The sequence below is a fragment of the Ananas comosus genome, linkage group 5, assembly GCF_001540865.1.
Source record: "Ananas comosus cultivar F153 linkage group 5, ASM154086v1, whole genome shotgun sequence".
Lineage (NCBI taxonomy): Eukaryota > Viridiplantae > Streptophyta > Magnoliopsida > Poales > Bromeliaceae > Ananas > Ananas comosus.
The window spans coordinates 1,295,704-1,319,578 of record NC_033625.1 but is presented as its reverse complement, the minus strand read 5'-3'; the positions used below and the strand labels follow the sequence as shown (position 1 = coordinate 1,319,578).

Here is a 23,875-nt window from a genome sequence, read left to right as displayed (position 1 = left end):
CTGCCAATTAGGTAGTTTACGGCCGGTGCCGCATAACTTTTAATTAGAGCTTTTGTGGATGAGTCGCTTGAATAGAGCTGCTTAATAAATAGGCACTAAAAATTGTATCACCTTCCGACTACTATACTATTAATAGTATTATTTACTTGATACTATCGAGTTTTTCGCCGTTAAATTTATTTTTTTTATCATTTAAATATATGCTCAAATTTATCAAAAATTTTCTGTATACATTTCAAATAAAAATAACAACAATTAATATTTCTTACAAATTGTCACTTGTATAATTTCATGTATCAACAAATAAATGAATGAATTTGTTAGCATTAATTAGTAATCGATCACCCTATATATGTACGCATGTACACTTAGAACAATTTCCCGGCAAACTCGGTAACATCTTCGTCGACTTTGCCCGATGCAGAAGCAAAGGATCTAAACTTTCTCAAATCCGAAACGCTTCTCCCCAAACTCAACGCCATTTTCAACTCAAACAACTCCCCGTTCTCTCTCTTCTCCGCTTCTCTCTCCTCCAAACTCTCCTCTATCTCCTCCTCCAGCTTCTTGTAAAAGCCGGCGCAGTTCCGGGCGAGCTCGAACACCATCCCGACCTGCCCGCCGTGCTCCAGCGTGTTCACGGTGGCCGCTAGCGCGCCCCCGACCGCCGTGACCAACACGGGCCACGACCCAGTTGCTGGCAATCCAATAAACCCTGCGGCCGCTGCCGCCATTCCCGCAAAAACCGGCCCCGCGATGGCGAAACCTTTGTTGATGTTCAGTACCAACTTCCCCACTGTGACGTACTCCGCTTGATCTTTCGTTTGTAGCACTTTCGCTACGCCCTTCATGCTCTCCTCCAACTCTTTGCTCCAACCATTTGAGTAGTTAGTTTGATATTTTTCGTCGATAGCCGTAGTCTCTGACTGTTTATATTCTTTTCTCGGCCACCAACACGTGGGCTCCACCTTCTTAGGGAACTTCTCGAGCATGCCGGGAAGGAGAGGGAGCGGGTATGCCTTGTCGAGAGCTAACACCTTCCTCATCGAGGCGTCCACGTCCGACTCGCGTGGAGTTTGGAGCGAGAGTTTGCTTTGAATCTCCTTCTCGAGCTTCCTCCACAATCTCGCCGCGTTCCTTTGCTCTTCGGCGAGCTGAGACGGTTGTACCTTGTTGACCACCAGCATCACCGTTGACGTGGCAGCGAATAACAGCACGGAGGAGAGTTTGAAGGCTAAAACGTGGGGCGAGGAGGCGTCGGACCCGACGCAGGCTAGGCCGGACATCAGCGAGGCCGAGAGGGCGAGGGAGTTGACGGAGTGAAGGAAGAGGTGGTTCCAGTTGTCGCGCTGCTTCCCGATGATCGCGTGCATCTCCGCACGGTCGGCGGCGGCTTCCGCGATCGCGTAGAGCTTGCGGATCACCGCATCATCAATCTTTGCTTGCGGCGATTTCGGGGGGAGCAGTGGGGTGAAGCCAGCGGGGGTGATCACACGACGACGATCATCGGCTTCCGTGAGGCGAATTGCGATCGGTGGTTTGTTACCTTTCGGGCTAAGATTCGACGGCGGCGCATGGAGGACTGCACGACACCGCCGTCTGAACGAGTAAGAAGATGATGACGAAGAAGAAGAGGAGATGGATAGCAAGAGGCTTTGAGCTTGTAGAGTTGCCATTTCTAAAGTTGTTGTTGTTGTTGTTGGAGTCGTTGTATGTTGTTGCTGCGGTTGTGAGAAGTGCTTATTTTTGGTTGTGGATGAGGAGAAAGGGGAAGTTGGGGTCGAGTATTTATAGGTGTGGATAAATGTTCTAAGATTGAGATTGGGTCGTATCCTTGACCGCGCGCGTACTGTATATCACAGGGCGTGTTTGAAAGAGTATAATAAGTTGTTATGAGCGGAAGTGGTCGTAGCTTGGGGAATGGAATTGACTATTCCAACTACGCTGATTTTACCAATTATTTATTACTGGGTCTTGGGATTAAGTTTTGATTATTTTTCTTCTCCTCTTCCTATTAAGGACTACACAAGTTCAACTGCAACTTAAGTACCGGTCATTTAACGGGACATTTAGTCCATAATAATAATAATAATAATAATAATAATAATAATAATAGCATTACCTAATAATAAGAAGATAAAGAGAAAAAAAATTAAGAAAAAAGAACTCTAAAATTAAACTTAGAGAAAGTTTCCTAATGAATGAAGCAGATAGTTTATTACCTTTCTCTCAAAAAAAAAGAATCTAAATAAATAAAAAAATAGAAAAATATTTGGATTAAGCGGTCTCTGAAGTCTGAACCTAAGTAGCATAAGATTTAAACTCATATTAATGTCTTAGCATAATTTTGTTTATTAGTTCAAAATTTTTACAATATTTGTTAAATAAGAATTATGGTTAGAATCTATTATTTTCGTAATAAATAAATCGTTTTATTGGCAGACTGCATAATTTGAAATGTTTGACAATTAATTGAGACCTTCTAATGAACTGAAAAATAGAAGGCGATTTAATTGGACGAAAAAAAAAAAAAATTATAACTCATATGGTCAAACAGAGCACATTAGTTACTCTAACATGCATCGATCTTGAAAAAATCAATTTTTTTCTAATCCTTTGCACAATTCAAAGATATCAAATGAAAATGCTAATTAAATTTAAGAGATGCAGCTTTCACTTACTTTATATTGGTTATTATGTAAATTAATCAGTTATAGGAGATTGCTTATAATTTATTTATTTTATTAGTGCATCATTTATTTAAACGGAGCTAGAAACAAAAAACACATGCGTGGAGTCTCCTCGATCACATAACTTCACGCGAGAACAGTATCCATGGCTGTTATATAATAATAATATAAATGAAAATATTAGGCTCTATTCATTGACCTCGACCTTGGCCCTGAGTAGAACTTGTCTCAACAAGTATTGGCTCAATTAAACTATAAAATATAAAATATATCTTTTTTTAATGATAAAAAACTTTTAATAGGTTATTTATGAGCAGCTCCTATCCAATTTGAAACTAAGGGTCAACTCGATTCTAAACGAGCAGGGCCTGAACCTATCCTAATTTGATCATGTAGGTTTACGCACTAGTTATTAGGTAGCTGCACTTTTATCTTTTTACTTTTATCTGTAATTTTTCTTTTTTGAAATTAGTGAGATGAGTAAACTAAAAAGTTTAGATTGTAAATTAGTAACCACGTTTTGGAGATGTTTGAATATGCGTGTGAGTTACAGTGCACCTAGTTACGAAGGTAGTCAAAATGAGTGATATTTTCATATTACGAGATTTATTAGTAATATTTTTTAATTATTAGAGTTTATCTTAATTATAAAAATAATAGTCGTACTCGAATTAATTCTCGGAGAACACTTCCGAGCCATCATAGGAGTCTTAAGCTCCGAACAACTGGTAACACCTGCTCTGATATCGATTTTCTACAATTATCAGAAATTCAGTGTTTTGACGTCGATCTCTTTCAAGATTGATAACTTTAAACTCTGATACCAATTGTTGAAAATCCGGTACTCGTCTTAATACCAGATTTTGAAAATCTTTAACCCGCTCTGATACTAATTGTTGGAAGTATGATTTTTTATGATACTAATTGTTGAAATCGATATTTGTAATAATACCGATTATGTAACTCAAAATTTAAAATATAATAAAATAATATGAATAAAAGGTATTGAAGTAAAAAAAAATTAACAAAACTAATACTTTATTAGCCAAAAGACTAATACATACGGCCCTAAGGTTACTGGCCGGGTATAGTAAAGAGTATAATGAGGCCATATATATTAGTCTTTTGATTAATAAAGTATTAGTTTAGTTATATCCTTTCTTCTCCAATATCTCTTCTCTATATTATTTTATTTTATTTTAAATTTTGATTTATATGATCCGTGTGAGCACAAATCCCAATTCCAACTATTAGTATTTGAGAAAATTACGCTTCCAACCAGATTTAAACAAATAAATTTCAACATTTGAGCTTCTAATTGGGCCCACAATGTCACCATATGTGTTTCGCTTACTATTGAATCCAAGAAAATTAAACAAGAGTATAAACTCAGAAAAGCTTGAATCTAAGATCTATAACTGTATTGTCAATTGAAAAAGACTGTTTAAACAATTTATATTCAATATATAGTAGAATAGAAAACACAAAAAAGGACATTCTTGAAGCATTGCTAATAATGGATTGTTTCTTCCACAATCCACAATACAAATTCAAACTACACAATGCCTACATATTTATCACCATGCAAAACATGCATATGCAAAGCATTTCGAAGCTTCGTACATAACCACCAAATCCTTTGCCATTTACTCTAGGTACCGTTGGTATGCCGCATAACTATTAATTAGAGCTTTTGTGGATGAATCGCTTGAATAGAGCTGTTTTATAAATAGGTACTAAAAATTGTATCACCTATAATCATTCTCATCAATATATATATATATATATATATATTACTATCAATAGTATTATGTGCTTGGTGCTATTCAATTTTTCGCCGTTAAATTTATTTTTTTTATCATTTAAATATATGCTCAAATTTATCAAAAATTTTCTGTATACATTTCAAATAAAAATAACAACAATTAATATTTCTTACAAATTGTCACTTGTATAATTTCATGTATCAACAAATAAATGAATGAATTTGTTAGCATTAATTAGTAATCGATCACCCTATATGTACGTATGTACACTCAGAACAATTTCCCTGCAAACTCGGTAACTTCTTCGTCTTTGCACGACGCAGAAGCAAAGGATCTAAACTTTCTCAAATCCGAAACGCTTCTCCCCAAACTCAACGCCATTTTCAACTCAAACAACTCCCCGTTCTCTCTCTTCTCCGCTTCTCTCTCCTCCAAACTCTCCTCTATCTCCTCCTCCAGCTTCTTGTAAAAGCCGGCGCAGTTCCGGGCGAGCTCGAACACCATCCCGACTTGCCCGCCGTGCTCCAGCGTGTTCACGGTGGCCGCTAGCGCGCCTCCGACCGCCGCGATCAACACGGGCCACGACCCAGTTGCTGGCAATCCAATAAACCCTGCGGCCGCTGCCGCCATTCCCGCAAAAACCGGCCCCGCGATGGCGAAACCTTTGTTGATGTTCAGTACCAACTTCCCCACTGTGACGTACTCCGCTTGATCTTTCATTTGTAGCACTTTCGCTACGCCCTTCATGCTCTCCTCCAACTCTTTGCTCCAACCATTTGAGTAGTTAGTTTGATATTTTTCATCGACAGCCGTAGTCTCTGACTGTTTATATTCTTTTCTCGGCCACCAACACGTGGGCTCCACCTTCTTAGGGAACTTCTCGAGCATGCCGGGGAGGAGAGGGAGCGGGTATGCCTTGTCGAGAGCTAGCACCTTCCTCATCGCGGCGTCCACGTCCGATTCGCGCGGAGTTTGGAGCGAGAGTTTGCTTTGAATCTCCTTCTCGAGCTTCCTCCACAATCTCGCCGCGTTCCTTTGCTCTTCGGCGAGCTGAGACGGTTGTACCTTGTTGACCACCAGCATCACCGTTGACGTGGCAGCGAATAACAGCACGGAGGAGAGTTTGAAGGCTAAAATGTGGGGCGAGGAGGCGTCAGACCCGACGCAGGCTAGGCCAGACATCAGCGAGGCTGAGAGGGCGAGGGAGTTGACGGAGTGAAGGAAGAGGTGGTTCCAGTTGTCGCGCTGCTTCCCGATGATCGCGTGCATCTCCGCACGGTCGGCGGCGGCTTCCGCGATCGCGTAGAGCTTGCGGATCACCGCATCATCAATCTTTGCTTGCAGCGATTTCGCGGGGAGCAGTGGGGTGAAGCCAGCGGGGGTAATCCCACGACGACAGTCATCGACTTCCATGAGGCAAATTGCGATCGGTGGTTTGTTACCTTTCGGGCTAAGATTCGACAGCGACGCATGGAGAACGGCACGACACCGCCGTCTGAACGAGTAAGAAGATGATGATGGAGAAGAAGAGGAGACGGATAGCAAGAGACTTTGAGCAAGTAGAGTTGCCATTTCCAAAGTTGTTGTTGTTGTTGTTGGAGTCGTTGTATGTTGTTGCTGCGGTTGTGAGAAGTGCTTATTTTTGGTTGTGGATGAGGAGAAAGGGGAAGTTGGGGTCGAGTATTTATAGGTGTGGATAAATGTTCTAAGATTGAGATTGGGTCGTATCCTTGACCGCGCGCGTACTGTATATCACAGGACGTGTTTGAAAGAGTATAATAAGTTGTTATGAGCGGAAGTGGTCGTAGCTTGGGGAATGGAATTGACTATTCCAACTACGCTGATTTTACCAATTATTTATTACTGGGTCTTGGGATTAATTTTTGATTATTTTTCTTCTCCTCTTCCTATTAAGGACTACACAGGTTCAACTGCAACTTAAGTACCGGTCATTTAACGGAACATTTACTCCATAATAATAATAATAATAGCATTACCTAATAATAAGAAGATAAAGAGAAAAAAAATTAAGAAAAAAGAACTCTAAGCCCTTGTTTGGTTGGGGGTTAAGGGGTGGAATAACCCCTTAACCCCCATATTATCCCCAAACATCTCAAAAAATAGGTGGGGTTAGCTAACCCCACCTAACCCCACTTCAAATAAATTATTCCGGGTTAGCTAACCCAACCTAACTCCACCAAACTCCAATCAAACACTATTTTCTATTCATAATAACCCACTATCTTTCTTATCCCACATACTCCAACCAATCATTATCCTTCTTTATCAATCATTATCTTCTTATCCCACCTACTCCAACCAAACACTATTTTTTATTATTCTAGATTAACTCCAACCCCCAACCAAACACAAAAAAACTTTAACCCCATTTTAACCCTGAACTTAACTCTATCCTTAGAATAGCTACTTTTTCCTTAACCCCGAACCAAACGGAGGCTAAAGTTAAACTTAGAGGAAGATATTAAAAGGTGATTACTGAATCTAAATAAATAAAAAAAAGAAAAATATTTGGATTAAGCGGTCTCTGAAGTCTGAACCTAAGCAGCATAAGATTTAAACTCATATTAATGTCTTAGCATAATTTTGTTTATTAGTTCAAAATTTTTACAATTTTTGTTAAATAAGAATTATGGTTAGAATCTATTATTTTCGTAATAAATAAATCGTTTTATTGGTAGACTGCATAATTTGAAAAGTTTGGCAATTAATTGAGACCTTCAAATGAACTGAAAAATAGAAGGCGATTTAATTGGTCCGAAAAAAAAAATTTATAACTCATATGGTCAAACAGAGTACATTATTTACTCTAACATTGAACTTGAAAAAATCAAATATTTCTAAGCCTTTGCACTAATTAAATGTAAGAGATGCAGCTTTCACTTACTTTATATTGGTTATTATATAAATTAATCAATTACAGGAGATTGCTTATTTATTTATTTTATTAATGCATCATTTATTTAAACTGAAGTAGAGATAAAAAAATACATGCATGGAGTCTGTGTTGAAAGCCCATGTGATTTATTCAAGACTATTTATAAAGATACAGTGGATCTATTCAAGTCGATATATAGAGATATGTTCTTGATGTACGGGCACGATTAAACACACTTCTATTAGGTTATATATAAATGTATATAATATGCAGGAGCTCTGCTCTGATTTTAATCCTAATTTTTTAATGGTTCCATTTCTAGAATAAGAGAATAAACTCAAAATGTCCCGCTATTTTGCAGATTGTCAATGAGAACAAACCATAAGAAAAAATCACTGTTTACAATCCGCATTTAGAAATTAAAATCACGACAAAAAGTAAGATCTTAATTTTTTTTTTAAATTAACATGTGATATTAGAGCTGCATTTTTTACTGAATTTTTATTTTTTTATTTTTTAAAATTTTTTTATTAAGAATAATAATAATAATAATAATAATTAGCGGTGATGTTTATCCGCTCCACCGGGCCGCCGTTGGACCGGATTGTGCCGCTGTGGCGGCTGTTCTATGCGGCCCTCAAGCGGCCGCCTGGGCTGCATGTAGCCCCTTTTGGGGCCGCACGTGGGCTGCCTAGCCTCCTGTAGCCTGTAGGTGGCTGCCAAGAGAGCAACCCCACGTAGGTTATATATATATATATATATATATATATATATATATATATATATATATATATATATATATATATATATATATATATAAAAATATATATATNTGTAATTTTTGTTTAAAAAGTGTAACTTTATACATCAAAAAGTACAACAAGAAGAAAAATAGTATAAATATTTCTCAAAGAGTGTGACTTTTGTTTAAAAAGTGTACCTTTCATCTGAAATGATACAGTTACATTTAAAAGAGTACAACTTACGTTCATAATAGTACAACGTTCTTTTAAAACAGTGCAATTTAATCTTAACAGTGCAAATTCATTCTCTATTATTCTCTAGTTTTTTGCCTTTTAATTTTTTTTTTTTTTTGTAAACAAACAAAAGTGCTAATCTAGAGATGCTACCGTGCATTTCTTACCCTTCTCGCTTCCGACACCGTCGAGGCCACGCTCGCTGCCGCCTTTAGAGATAGGCGGGTGGGCCGCGTGCCCCTTCCTTCGCCGACGAGCTTTTCAATTCCGAGAAGTGCATTCTCTTTATCGTCGGCGGCGGTGATGGAAACGCAGTTCCCAAAAGTAGGTTTGGTGGGTGCAAAATTCGCTGCAGTGGAGGTAGAGGATAAAGGCAGAGGAAGATGACGCGTTACCATTCTCGTTATCATCGCAGAGACGGTGGAGGAGGGTCTGAGAGAGAAAAACAAAAGAAAAAGAAAAGAGGGTCGCAGCGCGGCCTCGGCGGAATCAGAGACGAGTAGGGCGAGGGATGCGCGGGCGAGGGTGAGGGCGTGAGGTGCAGAGACGATGGGGGCCGTTTCGGCCTTTGCCTCCGTCGCCTTCTTCGGCGAGAAAAATAAGAGAACGCGAGGAAAAAAAAAAAAAAAAAAAAAAAAAAAAAAAAAACAGAAGAGAAAAAGGTATAAGAGTATTTTAGTAAGTTTACTAAAAATTCAAACCGAATCTGTAAAATCGAAAAAAGCGACGCAGTTTTGCAAAAATTCAAAATTTGTGAATTTTTCATGCAAATTGGCCTAACATAAATGAAAATATTAGGCTGAATTCATTGACCTCTTGGCAGTGAGTAGAACTCGTCTCAACAAGGACTTGCTCAATTAAACTATAAAATATAAAATATATTTTTTTTTAATGATAAAAAGTTTTTAACTAGGTTATTTATGAGCAGCTCCTATTCAACTTGAGACGAAGGATCAACTCGATTATAGGCGAGCAGGGCTTGAGTCTATCTTAATTTGATCATGTAGGATTGTTTACACACTAGTTATTAGGTAGCTGCACTTTTATCTTTTTATTTTTATCTGTAATTTTTCTCTTTTGAAACTTGTGGGATAAGTAAATTAAAAAGTTTAGATTGTAAATTAGTAACCACGTTTTGGAGATGTTTGTATATGCGTGTGAGTTACAGTGCACCTAAAGTGACCAAGCTAATCAAAATGAGTGATTCATATTACGAGATTAATTAGTAATATATATTTATTAGAGCTTATCTTAATTATAATAATAATAATAATCGAGTATTAATTCTCGAAGAACACTTTGCACGTGCCGAGCCATCATGAGAGTCTTAATTGTTAATTAGAGTTTTGATTTATACATATTAGCGTGGCTCTTAGCGTCTCATGGCTAAAAATGGTTACTGTCAAGGTTGTAGAGTTTGGAAAATATGTGAATGGAGACAAAAGCCTTTACTTTTCATGACCACCAAAAAACTAAGGACATTATACTAATTTCACCTCGAATTTCTATAATTCTTCGAGAAAAAAAAAGCAACTTAAAATAAAATAACAACTTTTCACCAATTAGATTAAGCCTAATGTAATTATTTTTTGGCATGTGAAAAGACTAATAAGGGTTCCCAATCCCAATAATACAGTACTCGGCCTTGGGTTTGCATTGTGCTGGACCTGGACAAATAAATTGCAACATTTGAGCTTCTAATTGGGCCCATAATGTCATCATATATGTTTCGCTCACTATTGAATCCGAGAAAATTAAACAAGAGTATAAGCTCAGAAAAGTTCGAATCTAAGATCTGCAATTCTAATATCAATTGAAAAGGGCAGTGTTTTAATGATTTATAATTCAATGTATAGTAGAATAGAAAAAACGAAAAAGGACGTTGTTGAAGCATTGCTAATAATGGATTGTTTCTTCCAACAATCCATCATACAAATTCAGAACATACAGAGCCTACTAAATATGCAAACATGCATATGCAAAGCAATTCGAAGCCTCGTACATTATTATTATTTATATATTTTTCATGTCCTTTAGACATTTGGGTACCAGTAATAAAGCTTGATCAATTAAGCAGTCGTTTACTCTGTTTAATTATTCTCCACTACCAATTAGATAGTTTAAGGCCTGTGGGGCTTAACTATTAATTAGAGCTTTTGTGGATGGTCGCTTTGAACAGAGCTGCTTAAATAGGTGCTAATTAAAAATTGTATACACTATAATCATTCTCAGCGTGTGTATGTATATATATATATATAGAACTAGGCTACTATGCTATTAATAGCACCAAGTCATTAGTGCTATCAAGTTTTTGGCTATTGGATTAAGAGATGTGCGGTTAGAATGATGTGGGCCCTCTAGGGTTGAGTGCGTGGTTGGTTGAATAGCATGATCTAACGGGTGAAAATGATCAAAAGAGTAGATCTAACGGCGAAAAACTTGGTAGCACCAAGTGCTTCGTGCTATTAATAGCATAGTAGCCCGACTCATATATATATATATATAACTAGGCTACTATACTATCAGTAGCACGAAACGCTCCGTGCTACCAAGTTGTTTTCCATTATGCGGCTTCTAAATCGACGATCGGCTCTGTTAGTCTTGATCTACACTATTGAAAGTATTTAGAAACTAAATTTCATAATTTTTCGATATTATTTACCTATCAAACAAGTAGTCTAAAATTAAATGGCTGAAAATAAAAATCTCATGAAAAATGATGATAAAAGATTAAAATTCAAGATTAGATATACTGATCTTATTCTAAATAGTAAAAAGAATTTTCTATAAAATTTTCGTCGCATTTGGATTGTTTTATACCGTTAATCTCACAAACACACTACATCGGTCATTAAAATTATCAATTTTGAGATCTTTTGATCACTAGTCAAATGATGTAAAAAAAATCTGAAATTTAGTTTCCAAATACTTTCAATAGTGTAGATCAAATCTAACGGAGCCGATCGTCGATTTGGAAGCCGTCATTATGCGACAACAACTTGTAGCACGGAGGCGCTCTATAATATAACGTATATATATATATATATAATAATTATATATATTATATATAATATACTATTAGTTATTATATACGAGCTAGGCTATGTATACTATCGTAGCACAGGAAGGCTCCGTGGTACCCAGTATTTTCGATTGATGCGGCTTCAATCGATGATCGATCTCCGATTAGGCAGCTTTTGAATCTACACTATTAAAAATATTGACACTAAATTTCATAATTTTTTTGACATCATTGGCTGTGTGATCAAAAGGTCTCAAATTGACAATTTTAATGATAGCATGTGATACTTTGCTAAATTTAACGGTGTAAAACAATCCAAAATCAGATGAAATTTTTATAGAAATTTTTTTTAACTATTTTAAGTAAGAATGCAGTAGGTCTCATCTTACATTCAAGTCTTCATCATTATTTTTTTAGAGATTTTTATTTCAGTCGTCATTTTTGACTATGCGTTTGAATAGGTAAATAAGTCGAAAAATACTAGAAATTTAGTTGTCCAAATACTTTTAATAGTTGTAGATCAAGTTTAACGAAGCCGATCGTTGATTTACGAACGCGCATCAGTTAAAAACGGATGTAGCACGGAGGCCTCCGTACTACCGATTATACAGCCGAGCTCCTTCTCTCTCTCCTTCTCTCTCTCTCTAAATACTGATATACTATATATATATATAATTATCATTATATATAGAAGAGAGAGAGAGAGAGGAGAGAGAGAGAAATTGGGTGTTCTTGAATTTCTCTTTTTCTTAAATTCTCTTAAATGATCTCCTCTCTCTCTCATTCTAACCACCCATCAAATTTGATGGGTGGTTAGAACGTTAGGAGGACGGCAAGCTTGTTGTGCTCCTAATATAAGTAGCCCTGCTCTCTCCTTTATCTCTCTCTCTCTCCATTTATCTCTATCTCTCTCTATATAATGATAGATGTATACATTTGTAAATTTAACGGTGTAAAACAATCCAAATCAGATGAAATTTTTATAGAAATTTTTTTTACTATTTAAGTAAGATCAGTAGCTCAATCTTAATTCAAGTCTTCTATCATTATTTTTTTATAGAGATTTTTATTTCAGACCGTTCATTTTTGACTACTGCGTTTGATAGGTAAATAATGTCGAAAAATGATAGAAATTTAGTTTCCAAATACTTTTAATGTATGTAGATCAAGTTTAACGAAGCCGATCGTTGATTTAGAACCCGCATCATTGAAAACAACTTGTAGCACGGAGGCCTCCGTACTACCGATAGTACAGCCTAGCTCTCTCTGCTCTCTCTCTCTCTCTCTCCTATAATAATATATATATATATATATATAATACACTTATATATAGAGAGAGAGAGAGAGAGAGAGAGAGAGAGAAATTGGGTGTTTTAATTCTCTTTTTCTTAAAATTCTCTTAATATCTCCTCTCTCTCTCATCTAACACCCATCAAATTTGATGGGTGGTTAGAACATTAGAGGGCGCAAGCTGTTGTGCTCCTAATATATAGTAGCCCTGCTCCTCTCTCTCTCTCTCTCCTTTATCTCTTCTCTCTCTATATATACTATATATAATAATATATATATTAGGTTACTATACTATTAATAGCACCAAGTAATTGGTACTATTAGATTTTTAACCATTAAATGAAAAGGTATGCAGTTAGAATAATAGTGATCTCTGAGATTGAATGGGTGGTTGATTGAATAGTATGATATAACGAATGAAAATTGTCAAAAGTGTGAATCTAACGGTAAAAATTTTAATAGCATCAAATACTTGATACTATCGATAGTACAATAGCCAAACTCTATATATATATATATATATATATATATATATAATTGCACCATAAGTAAAAAAATAATGATTTTAAAATTTTCACTTAACTTCGCAGTTTTTTTTATTCTAAAACAACCTATCATAGTAAACACATTTGAGTTTTTATCGGCAAATTAACACATATAACTGTTTTTTTTTTTTTCCTTCGAGGGAAAAGAGAGAAAACCTAGCCAAGCATTCAATTTCCTACATTCGTCACATCGACAACGCTCATTCTGCAACAGACACCACCATAGTAGTAGCTACAAATACAAGTGCAAAATAAATAAATAATTTATCCAATGACCATTATACCCGCTACATAAAAATTTCACCTCAGATTAGACCCAAAAGCACAGTACACAAGCAATACAAAAACATCACCATTGAAACTTTACACTTAAGCAGGAATCCGATGATGACGCTGACGCATCCAGAAGAATAAATAAGTGAAACTTTACACTTAAGCAGGAATCCGATGACCGATGACGACGCTGACGCATCCAGAAGAATAAATAAGTAAAGCATCAGCGATCGGAAAGAATCAGTAATAGACCAATCAATTGTACACCACACCATAAATATATCAATCCATGATGCAGACGCAGCAACTGCCGGCAGATTAAAAAATTCTGCAAAAATAAAAAACTATTGCCATCAGGTCGCAAACGTTTATATCGCACAAAATGATGACAGCCCATCACCCTTTATTATTTTTTTTTCTCGGTCACGATAAATAATGAAAGAAGAAGATTTACAGGTGTTGTGACTAACAATAAATGGAATGAAATCCCCACCGCGCTCTCTCTCAGCGGTTGCGTTGTCCTCACACAACCTAATAACCCCTCTTTTTTTTTCTTTTCTTTTCTTTTTCTATCTACAGCCCACAGCAAAAAAGAGAACATATTTATATAAGGCGATGTAGTGTGCGCGTCCGACTGTCGCCGCCTTATTTTTGTGTTTTAAACTTCAAGGGAAATCCGAGTTTTGATGGGCTTTAGCTTCACTCCCATGCTCTCGGGCGAGAGCAGCTCTGGCGAGATGCACGATGGGCTAAGGGGGCTCCGCGGGCTGCAGCCCAGCTGCGACGGCCTGTACAGCCCGTATCCCATGAGGAAGTACTCCATCGGTATCAGCATCGCGTGTGGTTGCTCCTCCGTCACCATTGACCCGCACGCCTGGACCTGAAATCCCAAAAGTGGCCCTCCGTTAAAGGACGAAATCCATGATTTCGTGACTCTTCAGTGGTTGCAGAGCAAATATCACAATATTTTTAGGAGGTTTCATGCAATTCAGCTTATATTCGTCGAGTTACCTCGACCAAAGCGCTATATCTCCTATCCAGCTTTGAGGTCATGTAGAGGGCCTCGGAATGGAACGGAGAGTTCTCGCCAACGAAGATTAGCGTTCGGCACTGCAGTTTCTTCAGTGATTCTGTCAAGTCATGCCTCCTGATAGATAATGTTGGGAAAAATTTACAAGTTAAGAAGGTTCTTCTTGGTGTAAGTTGGCTAAAAAATTTAATAGAGGGCAAAAAACAAAATTGTACCCATTTATTGATTGAAGAAACCGCCAAACATTTGTACTGTGTCTCTCATCCAGCAACTGCAGAAACAAACCAACAAAGTTAATTGCTACAACTTCAATAAAAACAAGAAAATGTAGAGGAAAAGAAACCAAATTCTGTCCACACAAGATGCCAATGGAAGGGCGTAGAGAATACTAACACTTCTACAGGCTTGCACTATATCCGATTCAGGCACTTGTGCACTTCCACGGACTTCCTGCATAACAAAACAGTATTAGATACAGGACAATAGCAGAAACACAGGATAAGCATAGCAGGAAGAGTGAAGCTACTCTTAGTATACCTTGCTGAAATATCGCTGCAGTAAGCATTCCTTGATCAAGCCACACATCCCATAAAAATAGAGCAAATTTGACATCACCTAGGTATTTAGATCTTTTTATTAGCACACAACTCACTTTTAAATTGGCATGATAAGATGACAACTAGAATGTTGATTCATACCTTATTGTACAGCCACTCGGCCCATGGAGGAGTTTTACATAGAGGTGAAACGAGTATCAAACCAAGTACGCGCTCTCTATGTTTTGTCTGAAGACCATATTATAGAACCATAAATTAGTACAAATTTGTTAGGTATAGTAGACCAAGCTAGCTCAAATAAATACATACTGCAAAGAGGGTGAGAATATAAGCCCCGGCAGTGACACCCAAGCACATAACTGAACCTAACCTAGAAAGAACAAAAATTTAGAAAAATATATCAAAGACAATGATACAAGGCAAAAGGTTAATCAACTAGCTAAATAATATCAACGAGATTTTACCCGAAGAAATCGAGAACATCTGCAACCTGATCTGCCAGGTCATCGACGGATGGCACGGGAACATCTGAAGATATCGGAGCTGCTCCCAACTGGAAGACCTCTTAAAGAAGAGCATGAAACGAATCATGTGAGCACTGCGTTGAGAGGACATAAATGGCGCTTTTTGCAATACATATATTAATTTTGAATACAAAAAAATTGCATAGATGATGCAATCAAATTACCGACCTCATGTCCTGGAGGACTAATGTGGTAAATGCAGAAGTTGTGGAGTAGCAGAGATGCAGCTTCAGGGCAAAAGAATAATCCTTGGAAGCAAGACATATCTGTTCAACAAAAATTAGAATGGCCCAAATCCTCAAAATCCCAATAAGAATACAGAAGAAAAAAGTGCAACGGTTCCATCACTAATAATATGCTCATATCAACCTCTAATTACTCTATTGCGAAGAATATCCTAAAATCAAGGTAAAAAAATGTGATATATGGGAAACAAGTAAGAAAAGATCAGCAATTTTGCTCATTTTGTGGGTTAAAGAATCAAAATGAGGATGAAAATAAAACAACACTAAGAAGAGCATAGAGAATATAAGGAAGAAGCCATGTCTTAAACAATTTGAGACATTAAACTTACGATTTAAAGCTACATCCGGATAAGTAACAAGGGCAGGCTTATCTATATCTCCATATACAGCAACGGACACGGAGCCATGGTTTGTGTGTATATGATGTTCCTGAGGACAACAAAGACAATATGTACACCATTAGAAAATAGGCTACATACAAACCAAAAATAGTTAAAAAGATTAAAAGGATCGAACAGAGGGATGAAGAGTTCCAGTCAAAATAAGAGCGAACAAAATGGCGGAGAACATGAAACGTGTAGTAGTAAACTCACAACATATATTTCATACTCATTCTTTCTCTCAGTGCACTTAGATTAGAATACGCACATATTGTCCCATATTGGAAAATAGATTGGAAATAAAGCAGCATGATAAAAATCAAACGTGAACTCTAACAGAGGTCAGTCCATTCCAGGTAACAGAGGCATCGAAAAACAAGGTACTTACAAGACTTCATTATAAAAGTGGGATTCGTGCACATGACAAAAATATAAGGTATAGCCCACATGAAGAACTATCTCAATTGTGTATATAGAGTGGACGACAGAACGAATCACGCTATAAGAGCAAAACACAAGGCACAAGAACCAGAAAACTAGGTAGTACATTCAGTGCTTCGAAAGAAGCTACCTGTGCACTTGACCCTTTTTTTCAAATGACATATTTTAAGATAAATATGATAACAATACATAATTTTTTAAAAAAAAGGCTTCAACTTAATCAAACACTTATCGAACTCTAAAATATCTTCAACTATCATGTCAAGGATAATATTGAACGGACTTTTCACTTTCGAGGCTTCAAAATTGGCGGAAATAGAAACACAATTTGATAATTAACATGTTCTAATTATGCCCTGCAATGACTACTTTCCTAAATCAAAATCCTTGCTTGAAGGAAAGAATATGCCCAAAATAATACAAAGGGTATAGCTTAAGTAACTTTAAATTGAATTTTTTAAAAAAATTACACTAAAAAGAGGGGGGTAGATTGTTATTAAAAAGAAAAAAGAGTGCTGCTAAAGCAATGATTCCGGAATCCAAATTCAATCAAATTTCTTAAAACAATTATTTCTTATAATATGTCAAAATCTATTGCCAGAAACCAAAAACATGGAAAACAACAAAAATCAAATTAAAACAAGCAAAGAACCTAATATGCTAAGCAATTATAAGCTTAATATCAAAGATTAGAACCCCACGGAACGATTAAGCTATCAAAACATGAAATGCATCGACAAAATTTACCAAACATACAAATACAAATCATCAAACGCGGCACATCAAAATCCTCTCGAGTTTCCCGCAAATACTATTTCGAATCAAGAAGCGGAACAAATCGAGAAGTCTCAAATGTGCCTCAACATCAGATCCAAGATAAACAAACTTTAACAAGAACATTAATAACAATAACCACCAAAAAAAATAAAAAAAGAAACCCTAACCTTTCCCCCGAACGAGATCCTCTCCACATCCACCGACACAGAGCCGCTCGATTCGCCCATTCCCGATCGAGGAGGTCTCTCCCTCGTCCCCCCCGCAACAAGAACGAGACCTCCTCTCTCCTCCTCCTCCCCTCTCTCTCTCTATCTCTCTTCTCTTTCTCTCTCCTTCCTCCGTCCCTCTCTCTCTCTATCTCTCTATCTCTCTCTCTTTCTCTCTCTCTTACCTCTCCCTCTTTTCTCGCTTTGGCTCGCTTATATACCAAGCGTCGCCTTCCCCTCAGCCCACGGGACAACACACAGTAACCCCCAAAATTAACCCCACCGACGCTTTTGCGGCCCCGACCTTCTCCACACTTCGCTTAACCCCTGGTGAGCTTAACCGCGGGTTAACGTACCGACACCTGTGGGGCCACCGGCCAATTTACGACAATGCCCTTCAGAACGTCGTGTGAAATTACGGAAATACCCTTGCCCCGAGATTCGCGCTCCGAGCCTCCGATCAGAAGTCCTCGGTGGAGTTTGACCGAAGAACGACGGAATCCGACGGCTCGGATCGACCGCTGCACGACGCCGTGTGATCTGGCGGGAGCTCGGGCCGCACATGATCTGGCGAGTCCGCGCCGCTCTTTGGGTGGGTCCCACCGATGTTTTCTGGCATCGATCCGCTGGATTTGTAAGAGGGCCTCGGGACACGTGGCGGGAGAAGAGTGGGGGTGAGGTGAAGGGACCACGGAAGGACGTCGGCAGAAGTACTGAGAAGTTCCTGCTGGACCTGGTTCATAGTGGACCATTGCCATCCAAAAAAACAAAAAAAGAGAGCTCAAGTGCTTTTAAAATCATAAATTGTAGACAACTTAATACAAATATCAAAATCCTCCTCTAGGATAGAAAATTGATAGTTTAAAATTTTTATTAATCAAGTCAACAGTAGACTCTTATAAAAAGCTACTACGGTAGAAACATATTGTGATAAAAATAATGCACTTTGAAATATAAAATAGTTCATTACAAAAATCTTATATCCTAAAGAAATTTTTTTAAAATTTTTTTTAACCTTTCTGCTTGCTGGTTCTTAAGAAGAGAATCCCTACGAGAGATACGCTTCTTAAGAGAGGGTGGATTCAAGATGCATGATGTGTACTATGTGGATCGAAGGATAAAACTGTGGACTACTTGTTCTTCCAGTGCGTTTTTACTAAGTTTTTATTAGTTATGGGGATAAATGATGTGCAAACACAAGATCTGGGGGACGAGGTGAATCTAGTTTGGGACATATGGGCAGCCAGGAACGGCCTTCATATGAAAAGTAACAGTCTAACTGATTTAGTTTATTGCTGGTGGATCGCTTGGAAGGTCAGAAATGACTTCATCTTTAGGAAAACTCATCCGAATCCGGAAACGGCGATTCGTAATCTCAAACAGCAGGCAAAGGAGTGAGATTCACTTCTCGCTATGTAAGCTCTAACCTTCTTTCTTTTTTTTTAAATCTTCGGGGCCCGGGTTGCCTCACTCCTGTAGCCTAGTTCATTTATCCAATAAATAAAGTAGGTAGCGTGATACCTTTATCTAAAAAAAAAAATTAACTTAATAATACAATAATCGATGATTATACCTTTATATAGCAGTTTCTAGATTAGGAATTTTTTCTTAGACTTCTCATGTTATATTATATGTATATCACATCAGATATCTCGATTTCAAGGGCACAGTTCATGATGACGTGGTGGACCCGGACTGCGCGCAACTTCCCCCAGGAGTAGCGGTCGGATCATGGGGTGCACCTGATGGACGGTCCCCGTGGGGCCTGCGGCCCGCTTCATCACGCCACGCGTGGGGACATGAAACTAAGCCGGGGTAGTTGCGTGGGCCAAGGAGCTAAAGCCCCATTTAATACAGAGAGACGTTGAAAGGGTACTTTGGTAAATTCACACGGCCCCGTAAATTATGGTTTAAAAAAAAAAAAAGTCGTGTGGAGATACACCACGTCCCTTTTTATGGTAAAGATGGGTTAAAAACAAATTTTGTTGTCGGGTGAAAGTGAGGCTACTTTTGTTATAGTTTTGGACCGGGTTTGAGTTTGGATTCAGGAATGGTTGGGTCGGACTCAAATGAGACGGCGATTGATTGGTCTCAGCCTAAAACAGGAAAAAAATTAACAAAAAAGGGGATGGGATATTTATTAGTCCCTCTCAGTGGATCATCATGCTTATGTATGTAAATAAAGTGAATGATGCAGTTAACTTTTCATTCACTGTACTATCATATGCTGTTCTAATAAGAATATATATGTATTAAATTACTAAATTTAATCAAATTTAATTAGCAAACATATCAGGTGCAGTAAATTTAATATACTTGCATATAAATGATGTATTTATTAAGAGAAATGCTTAATTAGGATACCCCACTTTTAGACATTCCATTATGTTGTTGATAAGTTGGCTTATACATATGAAGGATTTAGAATTTATAATGTAACGATGGAGCTTAAGCTTTTAATAATAGTATTTGAATTTACTAATTAATAATTAGAATGTGATAATAATATTGTCATGCTATCAAAGAATATTTTAGAGTACATATAGCAACACTCATTAGAAAAGAAATTATATTAGTAGGATATAGATATATATTCACAAATCATAACACTTGTTTTATATGTCATTGATATCTTACCATCATGCTACGTGATGAGAATTTGACATTTAACATTTTAGGCTTTCAAAATCAATTGAGATTTTTTTTTTTTTTTGTTATTATTTGATCCTTACCTAACCTAATTTTTAAAAATAGAAACAAAAACTTGTTAGTAACTGATTATGGTAGGCCAAGGACAACCTCAAGAATTAACTAAGGATGCCAACCAATGTATCCATTACCACTAATAATATATATCGATACAAATTAGCTTCTAATCACCACGTAATTAAGTACGTTGTCCGTTGTAGCAATCATTGTTTTGTTCTTAGATTACACAATATCGTCCTGCTAATTAGAAAACATGGACGCATGATAAACATTTAACCAGTGAATTTATTTGTATTTTTTCATGAAATTCTAAGCATTTAATTAGTAGTACTTATTGGCATTTCAAATCAATTAAAACATGCTTTATTTACGGGGAGCAAATTCTCGTGCCCATGAAGTTGATCCTACGTACGGGTGTTCCATATCCATCCAAAAGGCCTAAATAACTAGTATATTATTGAATTTTTATTTTAACTAAAAAAGAAATATTACATTTGCGACATAAGAAGAGAGTCGTCGAATTATTATGAATATATCAATAATGTTCAAAAAACTTGTGTGAATTTCCTCTTTGTTATAATTAATGCAGTCATAATTTCTCGCTTTAAAAATTACAAGTAGCCGTATATGCATATATAAAATAAAATGGTTATTTTTTAAAAAATATTATTATTTTCTAAATATTATTATGATGATGATGATATGTCTAACAAAATTACCAATTTGCCGCAATTTATTCTACCTACCAACGCAATAGCCACGTGTCAATTGCCAGCTGGTTCGGAAGAAGACAAAGTCCTAATTGTTTAATACCAAACTATATGTTATATTATAAATATATAACAATGAGTCTTTTTTATTAAAAAAAAAAATCATTTTAAATTTTGCCTAAACTACTGGGCGAAAGCTCGTGGCAAGTTTCGTATGGCCTTCCAGAATTTTTTTTTTTAAATTAATGGGTCCCACAAAAGTTCCCAAATCATATTTTGATTTGACATTTGTACTATGTCATTAGCACTTAAGTATTTTGTTTAATAAAAAGTCTGCTGTATAATATTTATACCATATTATTTATTTTCAATTAATTATATCTATTTTTTATAAAAAAAATTATAATAAAAATATTTTTAAAAAAATTATGATGGAATAAATAAATTTCAAAAATATTTTTTGATTGATTTGGAGTACCACATCAACAATATAAATATTATACTTTTAGAATTTTTCTTTGTTTAGAGACTATATTCCCCTCGCCAACTCTTGTGACTTTTTTTAATTCTTATATTAATGATTAAGATGGTGGACCTTCTTATTTGTAATCTATCAAATAAGTGTGAGGTCGTTTAATGGAAGTGGAATCTCTTTAGGAATATTAAGCATTTCTTTAGTTGAAGAAATTTTGTCTGAACAAGTCAATCAGTTCGGCCACATGCATCAATCCAATCGCTTCTTAAAATCACAATCTCTCACTTATTTTTACTCCCTTCTTTTTTTAATTAAAAGCTGCGGATGAGAATTTGAAAAAGCTTGCAGTCTAAAAATTATGCTCTATATTTACTCGGTCTAAGAAAGGTATAAATAGAATAATAATAATAATGAAACTATTACTATCATAGAGATGTATAAAGAATGTTACAATTTAAAATTTCAATTCAGGTCGACGCTTATTAAAATTAAATTAAAATAATAATTTACTATTGACGGCAGGATTTGGTGTTTGGGCAAATTAAAACATTCAAAATAGAAAAAGATCTTGTTAGAAAATATGTTCTTTTCAAGTACAACCGATTTTGCTAGAATTAAAACCTGTGAATGACATTGAAAATAAAGAAACATGTTGCTAAATGCTTCTTACTATTACAATGGGTTGTAGGAATGAAAATTACTTATCTATCGTCTCGACTAGATTCACCATCCACTGATTTTCTTAAAACACATATTATGATGATCCCTTACGTAAAGTCTAATTAATGACATAATCTATCGCACCTAAAAACCATATATATACACACTAAAATTTATGTGATTTGATAATTTATTTTATATATGTAAGAAATAATGATTCTTAATTTTGTCAAATTTTAGAAACAAGATTACAATTATACATATACTAATTTTCTAAACTGTTTATATATAGGTCATATTATTTATCATAAATTATGTCTCAAACTATACAAGAAGTCCTCTGCCTATAAAGTGGTCAAAGGTTGGGATATCCCCACCCACAAAGTAACTTCATGCGCCACAAACTATCCACGTAAAACATTAATAATCGTGAAAGTAATTAATTAATCATTGAATTTACAAAGTTGGTAACGCAAATTAATAGGAGCCCCTAATTAATTTCATTATTATTCTCTCTCTCTAAGTCAAAATGCTACTACTAGTATCCACTATCCAAGAGTAAATTACGGCAATAGACCAGGCGAAAAGCCACGATTAGTTATGATTTTTCCATCGTAACTACCACCTCAAAAGCGACATGTTTTAAATGAGTGTGTGGTTAATGTTTACAAGGCAAAGTAAAAGAGACGATCCGTACCGTCCATTTACGATCCTCGTGGATCATGCGGCTGATTTGTACCGTTAGATTGCACTCTCAAACGACGACGCCATTTTGGTCGTGTCACACGTGATTATTAGAATGCGTGAGCTTTAATTTTGATAATTAAGGTCGAAAACTATAATATTGTTTTTGTTTTCATATATCATTATTATATTTGTCTTTTTTTTTTTATGGATTGTAATATTTTATATTGGTAAAATGGCAACATCAGCAGCGAAGAGAAGGGATAACACACAATTTTTATAACCATTTATTTAAATTTTAAAGAATATTAATTTAATTTACAAACAACCGTGAGGTTTGTTAAGAATTCATCTAAAATTTTTTAATGTTTTTTTAATTGCATAATGTATACCATATTTTTATTAGATTTGAACCAAAATTAAAATATACCGCATAATTTTAGCGTTAAGCGATCTATTACTTTTATATTATTTTCTCAATCACTAAGTTCTTGTGAGTTCTACACTTTGTCTTAATTGGTCGTATAGTAGACAAAACAATCATATATAAAAAGACTAGAATTGGAATAACTTCTTCTTCTCTTATTGTTTTTTTTTTTAGAGAGATAAATAGCACGCTACCCGCTTCGTTTATTTTATTTAGAAATAAACTTAGCTGGTAATTGGAATAACTAAAAAAAAGAAAAGATTGGTTTGTACAACTTTATGTTTAAGGATTATTTTAAGACAATTCAATTGAAAAGGGCGAGAATTTTAAAAGTTGAATTTGATTAAAGTTTAAGATCAAAGTCAATGACAATTTATGAAAACAAAAAATTGATTCATTTTGCTCCCTTCGTCTGGAGTGAAAGAATAAAATAAACTCAAATTAAAGAATGTTTTATAGCAATTTTTTTTCTAGTCATTCATCCTTTAGGGCATGTTTGGTTCAATGTAAACTTATGAAAAATAATTCTCGATAGAAAATAATATTCGAGACAAAAAATGTACACTCTTTAACGTTTGATTTGTAGAAAAAAAA

At 35.9% G+C, this 23,875-nt stretch overlaps 3 protein-coding genes across 3 annotated transcripts; all 3 read right to left on the bottom strand.

Annotated features, from left to right (window-relative positions):
- On the bottom strand, positions 283 to 1,673 carry LOC109710224 (probable F-box protein At4g22030). The gene has a single exon (XM_020232715.1). The coding sequence runs from the start codon at positions 1,671 to 1,673 to the stop codon at positions 369 to 371; it is 1,305 nt and encodes a 434-aa protein (XP_020088304.1). The 3' UTR covers positions 283 to 368.
- LOC109710223 (probable F-box protein At4g22030) lies at positions 4,724 to 6,025 on the bottom strand. Its single transcript, XM_020232714.1, has one exon. The coding sequence runs from the start codon at positions 6,023 to 6,025 to the stop codon at positions 4,724 to 4,726; it is 1,302 nt and encodes a 433-aa protein (XP_020088303.1).
- Positions 13,716 to 17,780, bottom strand: LOC109711010 (pollen-specific protein SF21-like). Its single transcript, XM_020233874.1, has 11 exons — positions 17,578 to 17,780; positions 16,142 to 16,241; positions 15,736 to 15,833; positions 15,508 to 15,596; positions 15,353 to 15,413; positions 15,185 to 15,271; positions 15,024 to 15,101; positions 14,880 to 14,936; positions 14,702 to 14,757; positions 14,468 to 14,603; positions 13,716 to 14,336 (listed from the first exon to the last, which is right to left on the bottom strand). The coding sequence occupies exons 1-11, from the start codon at positions 17,635 to 17,637 to the stop codon at positions 14,115 to 14,117; spliced, it is 1,044 nt and encodes a 347-aa protein (XP_020089463.1). The 5' UTR covers positions 17,638 to 17,780; the 3' UTR covers positions 13,716 to 14,114.

Bases quoted from the DNA above. Each gene is read 5' to 3' on its own strand.
- LOC109710223 (XM_020232714.1), bottom strand. From the start codon at position 6,025: ATGGCAACTCTACTTGCTCAAAGTCTCTTGCTATCCGTCTCCTCTTCT.
- LOC109710224 (XM_020232715.1), bottom strand. From the start codon at position 1,673: ATGGCAACTCTACAAGCTCAAAGCCTCTTGCTATCCATCTCCTCTTCT.
- LOC109711010 (XM_020233874.1), bottom strand. From the start codon at position 17,637: ATGGGCGAATCGAGCGGCTCTGTGTCGGTGGATGTGGAGAGGATCTCG. The intron at 15,102-15,184 runs GTATGAATCAAC...CTAAATACCTAG, and splicing joins CCGAGTGGCTGTACAATAAG to GTGATGTCAAATTTGCTCTA. The intron at 14,758-14,879 runs GTTAGTATTCTC...TTGTTTCTGCAG, and splicing joins TAGTGCAAGCCTGTAGAAGT to TTGCTGGATGAGAGACACAG.